Source organism: Cydia fagiglandana, chromosome 8 (assembly GCF_963556715.1).
Source record: "Cydia fagiglandana chromosome 8, ilCydFagi1.1, whole genome shotgun sequence".
NCBI classification, from domain to species: Eukaryota; Metazoa; Arthropoda; class Insecta; order Lepidoptera; family Tortricidae; genus Cydia; species Cydia fagiglandana.
This window is the reverse complement of record NC_085939.1, coordinates 3,745,518-3,760,689: the sequence shown is the minus strand read 5'-3', so window position 1 is coordinate 3,760,689 and position 15,172 is coordinate 3,745,518. Positions and strand designations below refer to the sequence as shown.

Below are 15,172 nucleotides of genomic sequence, written 5' to 3'. Positions count from 1 at the left end.
CTCGGAAACCGTTCTCATTTGTCAAACCGGTTTCCTTCATTCGCCCGGGAACGAAAAGGATTTCGTTTCCGTTTGCGGTTCTTTTGAGATAACGGTTTATGCTATATACGTTCTCATTTAGTTCTCAAGGAACGAAATTAACCGGTTAAATTGAAAAAATCGAAGCGAGATAGAACGAGTAAGTATTGCAGCTATCTCTTTCACGTATGACAACGAGTTTATCCGAGAGTCTCCGAAAGCCAAGAGTAACCCATATTATATCGTTCCCTGCGAACCATAAAGTTCCGTTCCCTCTTCTTATCGGTTAGGAGAGAGAACGAAATTTGTTAGTTCGCGTTCCATCAATTAACTGGTTTTTAGTGAGCGAAATAATATAGTGGGCTCGGAACGCTTTCGCGCATGAGAGGAGGCCTATGCCCAGCAGTGAGACGTATAATATAGGCTGAAATTAGTGCTCCTAGAGAACATACCGTGGCGTGGAGCTTGTTTATCTATTTTTATGGAATAAAAAATAAGACCTGCCTACTTGTGTTGATTATTACTAACGGTACAATTGATCGTGAAGCACTTTGGTGTGAATGCAATCCTATTCCCATTACAATTCGAATTCCGATATCGTTGAGATTGCTTTGAATTTCTAGGTATCGAAAACGTAGAAACACGAAATCTCTATCGCTCAAATAGAGAGCGATAGAGGCAGATAATGAAATTCGATTTCCGATGTTCGCGGTAAGCCCTCTGAAGACGGCGTGAATAAGGGGCCCGCGATTTGTATAGCTGCATTAGATAAACGATAAGAAAGTTAGACGGAGTCGTGACTGCGAAGAGATTTATTGATCCCACTACCCAGGCGGTTCTGGGTGTCTTCACACAGTCTATACCGGGTGTGGCCTGTAATACGAGCAAAAAATGAAACTGTAGGCTGTACTCCTCATACTGACCAACATTTGTGCAGCGACTTTTAAAAATAACTTGTGGTTTGATTTTTAATACACTTTAAAGTTTATTCTAAGACGCAATGTATTGCGAATTTTGTTATGTTTAAGGCGTGACAAGCAACGTCAATCACAATGATATGGCGTGACAATGGCGTCCATTGAAGATAATATTTATTTTGTATGAAAAATAAGGAGTCTAAATACTTCATAATTTTTTAAAGTTGTTGAACAAAAGTGTCAACGTTTGAGGAGTACAATATATGTTTTAATTATTTGTTCATGTTACAGGCCACACCCGGTATAGGTATAGGTAGAGGTTCTCAGCTAGTTGCTATAAATGGAAAGATCGTGCGTTTTGTCTGCCGTGTATTTTCTATGTAAACAATTTGTTAGGTTAGATGTCTTTTTATTTTGATATTTTATTTATCACGAACATAGTTAACACAAAAAAACTCTTTAATTTAAGAAATAATCAGATTATTTTTTTATAATATTTTATCTATATGCACTCTAGTGGCTCTATAAGCTGTAGACGTCGCGATATTTAAGCTTAAAAAATGTAAAAATGAAAATTACCTAACTACTTAAGTACTTAAATTTACTTCGTTGAGTCACTATCACAGCGAAGCGAACCCACAAAGTGCCATAGACCCTACTAGCGCTTAGGTAAATCCTTAATAAAAAATGATGATAAAATAAGATAAATTCTATCCAACTATCATCGAACCTGCTTACAAAATTTCACGAATTTCTGTTGAGAAATGCGACCTGAAGAGGAGAACATCCGGACCGATACGAAAGGATTTTTACCCCAGCTTAAACGAAGACCTTCGCTAACGTTCAACGCTCGGTCATTAATTGGAAAAAAATAAACACTTTTTTTAATTTTCCTGTGATGTCTGGAATAAACATAGAAACGGAAGCGAATTCGGCAGTTGTTTTTGTAATCATAAAAATATCTTCTGTTGGGTGGGATGTTTGTTGGACTTCGGATCATAGGTAATACTGTATTCATATATATAGTCCGTCCGAGTTCAAAAACGGTAGATACTTACCTACATTTCTTAGCATTAGGTACCATATAGCTTAGCTAAAGTAAACTGCCTGTAAATTGAGACGTGTTGAACGTATCTATCACTTCCCTAGCCTAGTGCAATAATGTAAACAACGGATATCATTGCCGCAAAGCTTTTACCGCGTTCTACCCCTCTCTAGCAGCCATTTGTTAATGTCAGCCCACAAACGCAGGAAACATGACGGCTAAAAGGGAACGCATCCATTGGCACTATTTTTAGGAATGATTCCCGTGCACGTTTGTTCAGTTTTAAATTCTTCCGTGCGCGTGTCATTTGGTTAAAATGAGAGGATTGGACACCCGGCGTTGCTCAAACAACTTAGTGTTCTTTTATTTTAGATATGATGTACAGTTGCAGACTTTAATTACTTAGCTGTTTAGGGTTCTCTTCACATCGGGAATTTCATATCGTAAAGATTGAACAAACAAAATCAAATTAGCACTGTATAACCCAATTAGAGCACTGCTGAATGTTTTAAATGTTATAACTTCACAAATTAAGTAACCGGTCTATTAAGGAATTAGTGACAGTTGGCAGGCAGGCAGACCTGGCAGGGTCGCCATGTGAGGTGGGACGTAAGGAGAACTCGTTCGTACTAAATATAGGTTTATTCTGTCTTAAATAATAAGTATAAGCCATTATATACTAAGCTGTGCACGTGTGTGGGTAAGGCGTAGTACACACACTACAGGCTTTGGAACTAGAGCAAAATTTCATAGTACCTACGGGGAACTTGTTAGTTCTCATATTTCATGAGATTGAAGCTGTAGGTGCTACCTATACATATTTCATTATTTAACGTTAATCGGTCGATTAAATAGTTGAAGCAAACACCCTGTAGGTAATGTCTAGATGATTCTTGATCATCATCGGTCATGCATTGAGCATAATTATTGTCTAAACTTAATTACAAATCTAAAATTCTATATAATATATAAATTATGTAGGCTAAATGTATGTGACAAAGCTATCTAATAGGTACAGAGATACATAGCTCAGTCGTGAGAGGATCTTAATAATTATTTTGGCAATTCATCAACTAAACCCACACGTATATTGAAATTTGAATCAAGTGCACTTAAAAACGAAAACATGTCTAGCCACTTCAAAGAATGAGTGAGTTAGCCAAGTCTAAATAGGTTGGTTGACGAATTATCTACCGCACCGCACGCCCTATAGGAAGTGACCTTGCCAAATTACGTAAATAGGTCATAGTACCAGCAGTTCTCTTAATTGACCATATATGTAGACCTTAAAGCAAGAAATGGAAACGTCTCGCGTATTCTAAGTCATATGAATGAGCAATATCAACCTACATCGTTTTTGTGTAAGTAGGTCCTTAAACGTGGTCATATTTGGATGTTTTTGTTGTTAATTCAAGTTTAAGCCTGAGTCATGTTCAAGGTTCGGTTAGTTCAATCTTGGAGGGGCTCGACTGTCAATGGAACCGTTTTACATTGTTTTGAACACAATGATCCCCTTCAGAAACTGGAACGATTCATATCTGAACTGCATGCAATGTTTGTATACTTATAGGTACTTTCGCAACTCGAGTTGTATTATCAATAATATTAATATAATTGGTAAAGATTGCGTGGAAAGTTTTGTGTGAAAATTTGTCGTTTCAAGCTAAGGGCAGGAAAGTTGTTATGAACGTCGAAGTGCGTCTCTATCTCCATAGTCTCTATCGTTCTTGCAAAATTTGACCGAGAGAGACGAGGATAGACGAACTTCCATTCTCGATGTTCACGGTTGTAGCCCACCTAGACAGGCGTGTATAAAAATATTTTTTGTCACAAAAACATGAACCGTCAAATGGTTTATTCGGAGGGTAGGTGGACTTGGTAGTACATTTTAGTTCGTTTTTTAGCATTAAAAAAGATAAGCAATCTCTTTCATAAGTAATCGATACTGATTTTTTAAAAACGTTTTTCGTCAAGACTGCGTAGTATTTTTCTAATGCTAAAAAAGCGAACTTTAATTTACCAGCTATGTATGTCGTAACCTAATACTTTTCTTATCTCCCAGTTAATTATTTATATTATTTGTCGCATATTTGAGTTGTCACAACCCGGTTATTTGACGAATGAAATATGTAGGTATATGCGTTTAAAAATATTGTCTCTGTGACTAGACACGGAGATTATTTTTATAACGTAATTTTTAATGAAGAACTTAAAGAAGATCCTCAATCCTCAACTAAATGACTCCTGAAAATATGCCATTATGCCACTATCAGTAGGTATTTTATTGTAACCATTCTGTGACTATTACCTATGTGATTATTCGGAAAGTTAATGCTCACAGTTCCAGGCTTTCAGAGTTAATTTATACAGTGCTTACTAGTACTGAACGTCATCCAAACTACTAAAGAGGAAATATTGTATTTCACAATAGCAAATATCATGTGGTCATTTTCACATTCAATGAAGTACAAATCATAAAATGACGAATAACTAAATTTAATGTCGACATACTGCAAAAATATTCCAATGAATAATCCTCCATACATATCCTAGGCGAAGAATGCCTTAAGCAGAAGTAGCAGAACCAAATTAAATGAGTCATCGTTCAGCCAATTACGTAGCGAAAACTCCTAACACCTTGAGATGGCGCCTCGCATCATGAAGGAACTACGGGGTATGCCTGACTTCCCAAATAAAAATGCAGTAAGAATGTTCGAGACTCATATAAACTTACAACCTTCTCCTTCTGAGACGGAAAGTGAACCACGGCGCGACTAAGGGATTGTTATTGACAACGCTAAGAAAATACATGCCATGATGATAACCAGTATAAATGCAATTGTTGATAAAGTGTAGTTATTCCGGATCTCAGGTCAGGTTATGCTAGCGAAGATCACGCAGGGGAGACAAAATCTATCGTCGATTGGGCTGCGAGTCGTGGAATGAGCGAGAAGCAAAGTGTGGGTCGAGCGAGTGACGTTGAGACGCGGGCGTTCCAACATGAGGCTATTTAAAACTGTGCGCAGGCCCGTGGCGCCGAGTCGACAACTAATGATCAGTGCTGCCTTGTCTGTTGCCCGTGTCTAACGCGAACTGTGTTTTTACAAGTGTTTGTTTAGTTTCGGCAGTTTACATAAACCTTGAAGATGGCTGACAGCCTTAAGAGAAACATCCCCATCAAGCTCGGTGACTTTTCAGTCATCGACACGGAATTCTCCAGCATTAGGGAGAGATTCGACGCCGAAATGAGGAAGATGGAGGAAGAGATGAGCAAATTCAGATCTGAACTCATGAACAGAGAGAGCAACAACTTCTTCAAGAGCACAACAAGGTATTTATTATTATAGTATCTCATACTAATCACACTTTTTCGTTTTAGTATAATTGTATAAGATTCTAATTAGAAGTTTGCAAGTTTCGAATAGGAATTTAGTTAGTCTAAATAATATGTACCTTCAAAATAATTTCAAGATTGGAAAGTAGGTATTACTCGTACCTATACAGAGGTTATCACAGAATTTTGGACCATTGTAAGCAGGTCGCGCATTTTACTTTCCGATAGCGACCGGCTCGCACTCGGTTTTCCTTTAAGGGAATCTCGAATAATGAGTTGGGAGGTTTCGCAACCAGCGTCCGGTCTTGACGAATATTTCAAAGGCATTATTCGGGATCGCCCTGCGGAACGGCTTCTACCTACTGCAGACATCTCAGCCGCCTCCATTTAAAGCGTGCAACGATACGTAAGCCCGACGCGGGATGATGTCATAAATAGAAATAGCCGCAGACCGAGAACATTGTTGCTAAAACACAGAACCGCGCGAAATTGTAAACATTATGTAAATCTTTACCTATCTACCTAAGTATAAGAAACGTAATTTTTTCCTCGCCAATTATATAACAATACCAGGGTAGATTTGTCTTCTACCAAATTCTGTGTTCACGTGTAAAACGTCTCGTTGCTAGGAATTTAATAGTCACATCATTAGAGATGACGACACGTATTGATAGCAGTAAAAATAAAAAATATGCAATACGCCATACGGTACACAAAAACTAGCAGAACAACAAGGCTTCATGAAAACCGGTTTATGGTAATGTTATCGAATTGCGATTGGTAGGCAGCGTATACTTTACAGTTTACAGTGTAGGCGGGTATTCAAATTGAGTTCACTGGCTGAAGTTTTATAGGCACTTATATGTTAGTTACATGACCTACTTGGAGCAAGCCGGTGTTGTTTCAGAGAACCTGGCCTCTGACGCAATCCAATATTTACTCAATGGTCACGAAACTGCGAACAAAAGCCACACGCGATTTTGTAAAAACTTTGAACGTCAAATTCTTACTTCGAGATTAAATTCAAGTGTCTTTCTTCAGTATCAACTTGTGTTGGTCTTGTGTTTTACATAAATTAAGCGAAGTAGTTACCTAAAATCAATAAATAATGATTACCGAGATGAAGAATGTCGTCAGCGATGACTTAGGTTTTTGTGTACACAAAGCGTGGGTTGACGACTGATCCGATACGCCTAAACTGTAATGCGGCGTAGGCAGGACTCGTTTTTCTAATGCAACAACCGCTGGGAATGTTGGGCCAACGCAGTGTCATAAATCAGTTCACTTTTGAAATTATAATCTAAAGCAATAGGTACGGCCAAAATGTCGCAACCTAAAATGGATTGCATTAGTTATTGTTTAGGGCACGAATGGACAATAATCTTTTATGTAGGTATGCTTGACTTATATTATTATAATCATGAATAACATAATATGCTGGCAGGTATATTTGAACGTAACTGCTTTTTATTTAATACATTCGCGCCCACTGTCCCATACGCCAAAGTACCTACCTAATTTAATTACCATGTCACTAAACGGGTACCTACAGTGGACGTGAATTCATTATTTTTATCTTTATTATAATCACCCCAATATTTAGGAAAAGTGCCTTTGTTTAATTTTTTTAATATGTACATATATTGTGGAAAAGATATAGGTATAACAACTTTAACCCGTGGCAAATATAGAGGTACGATACGAGTAAATGACGATTTAAAGTTCTTATCATTCGTTTCATATCAAAAGCTCGTAGACTAATCGTTCCTCTAAATTTGTTTCTTTGCTATAACATTTGCAGTATTAATTAATAAGCGATATTGCCTTTTGCATGTCTTACAACTTTGAATCTGTTTCCTCCGGAGGAGTAACCAAGTCTTCAGAGAGGTAAAGAACGAGGAAAACATATAGGTTGAGTATTGAGTAACCGCTACGTATTGGTAAATTAACCATATTTATTTAGTTAAAAAAATCTATTTATGCATGACCTTATGTAGTATATTTAATGTATTGTCATTATATTTATCAATTGGCTAGCAAAACATTAAGGCCCGGGTCTCCTATAAACGCCATCGGCAGCTTACAGCGTCTGCGTCACGATGCTTACTATAGAGATGTACTGTTGTGGTCTGTTTTAGACGTCGACGTCAGCGTCTTTTTTGTTCAAAAACGTTGACGCTGACGCCAGACGCCGCGTACAGCATAAAATAGGAGACCAGGGCCTAAGTAGACCACAAGTAGACAGTACCTATTGTAGAATAGTTACTAACTTCTTTAGTATTTTTACTGTCAGTTATTATCATAGAAAGCAAAGATTTGGCAATTTCGTAATGTCATAATGTGTCAAAAAGTTAAACTTTTACTTTCATCGATGGACGTTATTACTTAAATAGAAAACTGTCACTTTTATTTTCCACAAATACAATAGAAGAGCCTCATAGTAGGTACGTAATGAGAAGACATCGTAAATTTTATAGCATTTTCGGTGCAGCGGAGTGGTGTTAACGTAATTGTTACCTATAAACAATTTGAACCCTAATGATTAATTAGCGTTAATATTAACCTTAATTTACCATTTCAGTTGGAATTATCTATAGGTACCAATTCCAATGTGGTGTCCGCTGCACCAAAAATGCTATAAAATTTACGATGTCTGGTAATGAGTAGTAGGTAAAGACTGACCTACTGACCGAGCAAGAAAATCGAAATAAGAGCCGAATTACGAGGCGTATACATTGGAGCAATACAATTACAAGGTGGCAGTTTATTTTTTTAATGCTCGATGCCAGACATGTTAACATTTTAACACCTGTTAAGTACCTTGTCACGGCCCTATGAAATGGCATTGCATGATGTAAACTCAAGCCTCGTAAATAATCCTAATGGTTAACGTTAGCGCGTGTCGTCACTGTTTACTTATTGGTAGCCTCATAGCCTGCCTATTTAAATATGCATTTCATGAATTCTCACCGAATTCTTGGCACCGATGGATGCAATACAATTAATTCTAGTGTCAACAGCTCAGTGAACTAAATACCTTTTGTAACATTTATGTTAACCACCCACCCCAGGTGAATAAGATTGGATGGATTTATTGTAATCTGCCAGGCGCTTATTTCACCAACTTGTCAATTGTCACCTGACATTGAAAATATCCAGCACATTACTTACGAGTAAATGAGGCACTAGTCAATGTTTAGGCACCTACTTGTTGAAAATGGTTAAAATGGAAATACCAAATACAGTAACCAAGGTTTGTCCATGGATGACCTGTATTACTTAAACAATAAGGTTACTGCGTCATCATTGTCGAACTGGGTGTTTTGTTTAAGTAATGTACTGCCCTGCTAAGCCAATTAGCGGTATCTCAAATAAAAATGTAATGCAAACATATACCTTACATTCTTAATCTGAAAATTCAATTTTCAATGTCATTTGTTTTTGAGATGCCGCTATTCGGCTTAAGAGGGCAGTGTAGGTACCTATGAATAAGGATAACTGTATACCCAATGCCCTTGGAGACGGCCGTGACCGGTTCTGGACCCTGGATGCGTGTGTTTACAATGGCCAAGGACGCACCAAGACGACGTTCAAATAACAAATTAACTCGTTTAAGTATTCCACACATCACACACAGGGCTGCGAGATGCAAATAAGATAAAACTTGAGATGCATGGCGCACTTATAAAAGGGGCTTGAAAATATATCTGCAACCTACATAAACTTATTTAAAAAGCTGAGCCGGTGTAATTATTTAAAATACATTGTTTTGTATTTGTTTCAACTATTTTGCACAAAAGACAAGATAAGTCTTGTCATTCTCTGTCTGCCAGGGAATCTTGACATGCCAATCGATCTATAGATTCGTATTAGGTACTCCCATGCCGAATGCATATATGGCCATAGTTTTTCATAGAGCCATTAGTTATGTCGTTATAAATTCCATTAGCCTAAAAGCCGAATTAAAATATTTGTGGCTTTACACACAAAAGGGTCCTTATGCTTCAAGTGCAATAAGGAGTATTTTGTCTTAAATGCAACAGAAATATATATGAATCATAAAGACCCTCTTTGATGGAAAGCCACATTTAATTATGTTCAGTGTGATTCTTTGCGAGCATCGTGAGAATAGATGCACCAAATTGACACAATGGATTTGTTATTTGTCACAAATGACATTGAATATACATAATGGAACTTGTAACGGAAATTATTGGTCACAAATTAGATTGAATGCTGCGCTAATACCGGTGAGATCACGTTGACACTGACCTTGGATCTGCAGCCATGCGCATGACATCATCATTTGTGTGCTATTTTATTTACGTCCAAATTGTCAATCACTTCAGTAAATTTAAATAAAAAAAGTAGGAAGTAAGTACTCGTTGGCTTCTAAATAATGCAAGTCCTTCAGATGCAAAGAATATAATACTCACTAGGAGAAGAACGGTAACTCCATACAAAAAAATGTCCCCAACCGTTTATACGTTTATACTAGTGGCGCCGTCTTTGTGTACCAATGGAACTAAAGTTGACAACCGGTTTAGCCTGGCGGGTATTGGTAGGTAGTAATTCTGTTGATAAACATATTTGTTATCTTCATATCACGAAATATATGCAAGATGCAAATATTACCCCTTGTTTGTGGTATTATCAATTGATTTAAATAAAAGGCATGTTTATGTTTATAACATTATATATATTATTTATTAAAAAATGTTTTACATATAAAAATATACACTGAAAACTGGCAACTGGCAACTTAATGAAAAAATAGACATTAATAAAGCGCATTCACAAAGTTTTCAGTACCTTTTATACAAATAACATTAGGCATGCCTACCTATTACACTTTACACACAGATACACTACACTTTACACACGGCATTTTACACAGATTTCCAACTTGTATTCATACATTTCTTCACGGTTAATTAATACGCTTTCCAGATGCGTTATGACTCGGTTCCTCCTGAACCCACTAAAGTTGTAAATTTCACTCTGGCTGCTTCAACAGCCGTTGCTCCGCATTTAGCACATTTTCTATGTGCATTGCTGTAATCCATGTAGGTACAGACTTACAGTCTTAAGTGGTACGTAGCGGTACACGTTGTATGTATTATTTAAAGAGTTAATAAATAAAATTTTCGTTATGAACTTTAACCACAGCAGTTGGACAGAGTCATTGACAAATATATTTTTTATTATGGTGGGTAGACGTACCTACCCTCCATATATTTTATGAACATTGATAAAGACAGTTGGAAGCAAATATTCATTATAAAACTTAATCGTATGTAATTAAGTTTTAAGCGTTTTAAGTCCCGTTTTATGATTAATATTGTATAAAATTCGTGATAATTTAAATCAGAGTTGGGAGCAATGTTGCTGTAGAAAAATGTTTTTATTTTTATTACTCGCAACTTTTTCCCGGAGGCCAACGCACGCATAGAAGCTTAAGGCGCACACATGCGCAATTATTTGGGGACATAACTTTCTTAGGAAGTGAACAGGCCTTGTTCAGATGTTAAATTAAATAAATGTCTTTAACAAAAGTTAAGTCGTCTACAATTGGACTGATTCTTTTGAATTTACACGGGTAGATATTATAACTATAGCTTGCACCATCCCACTAACCCGGGGTTAACCGGTTAAACCGTTACCTTAGTGTCAAATTGTACTATATAGTAACCATGGTAACTTCATGTTTAACTAGCTAACCCCGGGTTAGTAGGATGGTGCAGTGCATGTGGCCCTAAAGATTTAATTTAATTTGTGAACGAGTTAATTAGATTTCCTGGGCGATTTCCGCAAGTCGACAATCATTGCGCCTATTTTAGAAAAGCAAATGCCGTAAAAAAATTAAATTAGATTATACAGATTAAATTTGCAATGGCAGACTCCAGCCAAAACCTAGGTTAAAGTTGCTCCTGCCGTCCCCCCGGCGCCTGGGAAACCATTCACTTCAATTAAAATTTAATTGATCGTTAACACGTCAAGCGGTCGTGATAAAATGTTTGCATGCGCAAGCTAGCTCGATCATTTTTTATAATTCAATTCCTAGACCACAATGAGTGCATGTTTTATGAAACTATGTCGCTAATGGAATGCTATTTTAATGGCCCTTTAGATTACCAAGTAAAAAGCTAACTACACTGTTTTATAAATCATCTAGATCACATGTAAAAAAACCGGGCAAGTGCGAGTCGGACTCGCGCACGAAGGTTCCGTACCATAACGCAAAAAAAAAACAAAAAAAAGCAAACAAAAAACGGTCACCCATCCAAGTACTGACCACTCCCGACGTTGCTTAACTTTGGTCAAAAATCACGTTTGTTGTATGGGAGCCCCATTTAAATCTTTATTTTATTCTGTTTTTAGTATTTGTTGTTATAGCGGCAACAGAAATACATCATCTGTGAAAATTTCAACTGTCTAGCTATCAGGGTTCGTGAGATACAGCCTGGTGACAGACGGACGGACGGACGGACGGACGGACGGACGGACGGACGGACGGACGGACAGCGAAGTCTTAGTAATAGGGTCCCGTTTTACCCTTTGGGTACGGAACCCTAAAAGGATATGTTTGGTTAGCCCATTTAAATTTAACTAGTGCACTAACTACGGTTATTGTACCCAACTGATAGCGAGAGCAAATGCGTTATCTTAATTTTAATTCCATACTTAATAATCCCTTGAACCCATGAACTTACAATGAAGCATAGTTAAGTATGGTAGGTATCTACACTATCAGGATAAGAATGCTTTTAATTATGTATTATGTTTGGTAACTTTAGACATTTGATAATTGGCGGTCAAAGGGCTCGAAAGGGTTAATGATATCTACGTATATTAATTAGGAAATATAAAACAAAATAGAACAATTTGACACAGCAATTGATTTTTCGGGCGTTGGAAAGTTATCAACGAAATAAAATATATATACCGAAGTCAAGGTTATCACATTAGTTACGATTGTTGTAATGGTAAATGCTTGCGGTTGGTACGCAAATATTTCATCGATGACTCATACATTTACTTGTGAGGCATGTGAATTAATTTCGCCATACTTCATATTTCGTACTTACAAGATTTTTATTTGTAGGTATCAATGGTTATTTGTGCTAACTAATAGGTATATGACTATAGATCAGTGGCGGCGCGTCACACATATCCGGGCTAATTTGGCTTACTTTCCTTTACAACTCTGCTCAAACGTCCAAAAACAGGCAAGCCGGTGGGAATCGGCTTTTATGGGCGCGCCGCCACTGCTATAGATAGTATTTTATTTTCACGTGTAGTTCAATATTTTATACCTACCTAGTGATACTCTTAGTCTTTCTTTAGTATCATCGATCGTGTAGCGCACGGTTCTTTCTTATTATCTGTAGTAGCACAACTCATTACTTCGGTCACTAAAATCGCTAATCGAAAATTACTAGGTATATTTCCATACCACCATTCAAAAAACATTTTCAAGATAGTTGAAATTCGACTTAATGTCACAGTTGGACTTTGGATATGACAAAGTGTGGAGTGCCATGAACATCATATTTTTAAATATAGAAATTTTACGTTTATGGTAATTATTTCACACGTTGTTATTGCAAAGTTGCGCAGAGTTAGGGTTCCCCCACATAATTAAATAGACGCGGAATCGAAATCCAACAGGAAAAAGCTTTATGTCCGCGCAATAAGAGCGAAAAAGCCGTCGACGCGTTAGCAGGCGCCGGCCGATGCGAGCCGAGTCGAACAACGACTTTTTCGATATAAAGCTTTGTCCTTTTTGTCGAATGCGCGTCGTGGGGAGACCCTTACATCGACTCTACAAACGCGTACCTGTGACCTGTCATTAACCTGATATTTTACCTGTCCGCAGCTCCACCACATCCTCACAACACAGCGACAGCCGACAGCTGGCCGAGCCCAGCCACTGGGACAGCCTCAACTCGCCCCTCATCCAGGACCAGGGTGACGGCAAGTCTCTGAAGCTCCGCTTCGACGTCAGCCAGTACACGCCTGAGGAAATCGTCGTGAAGACGGTCGACAATAAATTGCTTGTAAGTCTGCATTTATTGGTCTAGCTAAAATTGTAAATAACCATACGAGTAGGTATATATATGTAATTTGTCCATCTTTTGATTGTTAGCTTTGTATAACAAAAACTATCAAAAGTCATATACAGATGTAGTTCATAATTATTTTCCATCGTATTTTCACGGAAACGTAGGAACATGTCTTGCTATTTCAATCAGTCTCGGTATAAAAAGCACTGAGGTTGACTGAAGTAGCATGACAAATACGAACGTTTCCGAGAAAATACGATGGAAAACAATTATGCACTACATCTGTTTAAATTTAGCGCATGACTCCAATGATAAATGGGAATGACTAATTCAATACAAAGAATTTCAGAGAATTTAATGTATAAAAAATGTAGGTATTATGACTTAATTCTTCTACATATAAGTACAATAGAAATAAATTTCATTGTTTAAAATAATACTTACCCAAATGTACCGTCTACTGTGAATGGCTACTTCAATGATGAATGGCTAATATCCGTTACACAAAGAAAAGGAATCAATTATTCTTCTTATCGTGTGAAGGGATCATACGTAAATAATATTTTGCCAATATCTTGCCACCTCTAACTGTCTAAGGAATCAATTATTTCTCATTCATTAATTAAATTGAAGTTATAAAAACAATCATTTATCAACGCTCTCACAATGTACAGACATATAGAATAAATGAATATATCATATTCATTTATTCTTCTTCACACTCTAAAGAAGATAAATTGCCGCAGAAAAAACAACACATTTATTTACGAATCTTCGCTTTTAAAATTTGGCTGAAACCTGATGGCGGGCATATTGCCAGCGACAACTATCGCTTTTATGCACGCATCGGAACATTTAGTTTCTTTTTTTATTGGGGTTGACGAACGGCTGTCGGCGACGGATCGAAATGTGGTAATTTCTGTTTTAAGGTTCTGACGTCATGACAATTTCATTTCAGGTCCACGCAAAACACGAGGAGAAGTCAGACACAAAGTCGGTGTACAGAGAGTATAACAGGGAGTTCCTGCTGCCGAAGGGTACCAACCCCGAGGCCATCAAGTCCTCGCTGTCCCGAGACGGCGTGCTGACCGTGGAAGCCCCCCTGCCGCAGCTGGCCATCACCGACAGGAGCATCCCCATCCAGAAACACTGAGTTCCATCTAGCCAGCGGTTCAGCAAAGCAGCTATTCCATACATACTGTTAATTATTTATTATAATTTACGTAATACAAATTATTTAAGGTTACGAAATTTTTAGTTCCTTATGAATTTTTAGAGAATCTCTGTTAACACTATAATGAGTCACGTTATCGTGCTTAGCCGGCATTGTCCGGGGCACAGTTCTCACTGATATTGCTTTCACTGTGATTGTTAGGAGTCTCGCATTCATGCAATGCATTTTGAATTGTTCTATAGAATTCTGAAGTGTGATTGTGTAATTTAAATTAAGCAGTAAAGTTGTTGTGAACCCCGTAATTGATGTAAGGAGCTTCAAAGTGTTCTTTTTACACTGCTATTTTACCGTAAAATTTCGACTTTCTTGGTCAAAAATGTATCTAACTGATAAAATAATAAAATAAAAATAACGTAAGACAACGACGGAATTATAAAGTGTCTTTATACAAACATACAAGTCCATTTTCTTAACATTAGACGATACTTAAGAGCCATAACAAGCATGTTTTGAATACACCCATTCAAAAGCTTTTATGAAGTACACGTTTATAACTTAGTACAAATACAAACAGTTGTTAATGAACGTTTTAGATGTCAATAAAACATTTAAAATAAA

The 15,172-nt window shown here is 37.3% G+C and overlaps 1 protein-coding gene across 1 annotated transcript; it reads left to right on the top strand.

The window, feature by feature from the left end:
• The first annotated feature begins 4,993 nt into the window (after nucleotides 1–4,993).
• LOC134666473 (heat shock protein beta-1) lies at nucleotides 4,994–15,172 on the top strand. The gene is made up of 3 exons (XM_063523646.1): nucleotides 4,994–5,311; nucleotides 13,194–13,374; nucleotides 14,339–15,172. Exons 1-3 carry the CDS (start codon nucleotides 5,127–5,129, stop codon nucleotides 14,531–14,533), a joined length of 561 nt encoding a protein of 186 aa, XP_063379716.1. The 5' UTR covers nucleotides 4,994–5,126; the 3' UTR covers nucleotides 14,534–15,172.

Coding starts and splice junctions, on each gene's coding strand:
- LOC134666473 (XM_063523646.1), top strand. CDS start 5,127: ATGGCTGACAGCCTTAAGAGAAACATCCCCATCAAGCTCGGTGACTTT. Junction 5,312..13,193: donor TTCTTCAAGAGCACAACAAG/GTATTTATTATT, acceptor ACCTGTCCGCAG/CTCCACCACATCCTCACAAC. Junction 13,375..14,338: donor CGGTCGACAATAAATTGCTT/GTAAGTCTGCAT, acceptor ATTTCATTTCAG/GTCCACGCAAAACACGAGGA.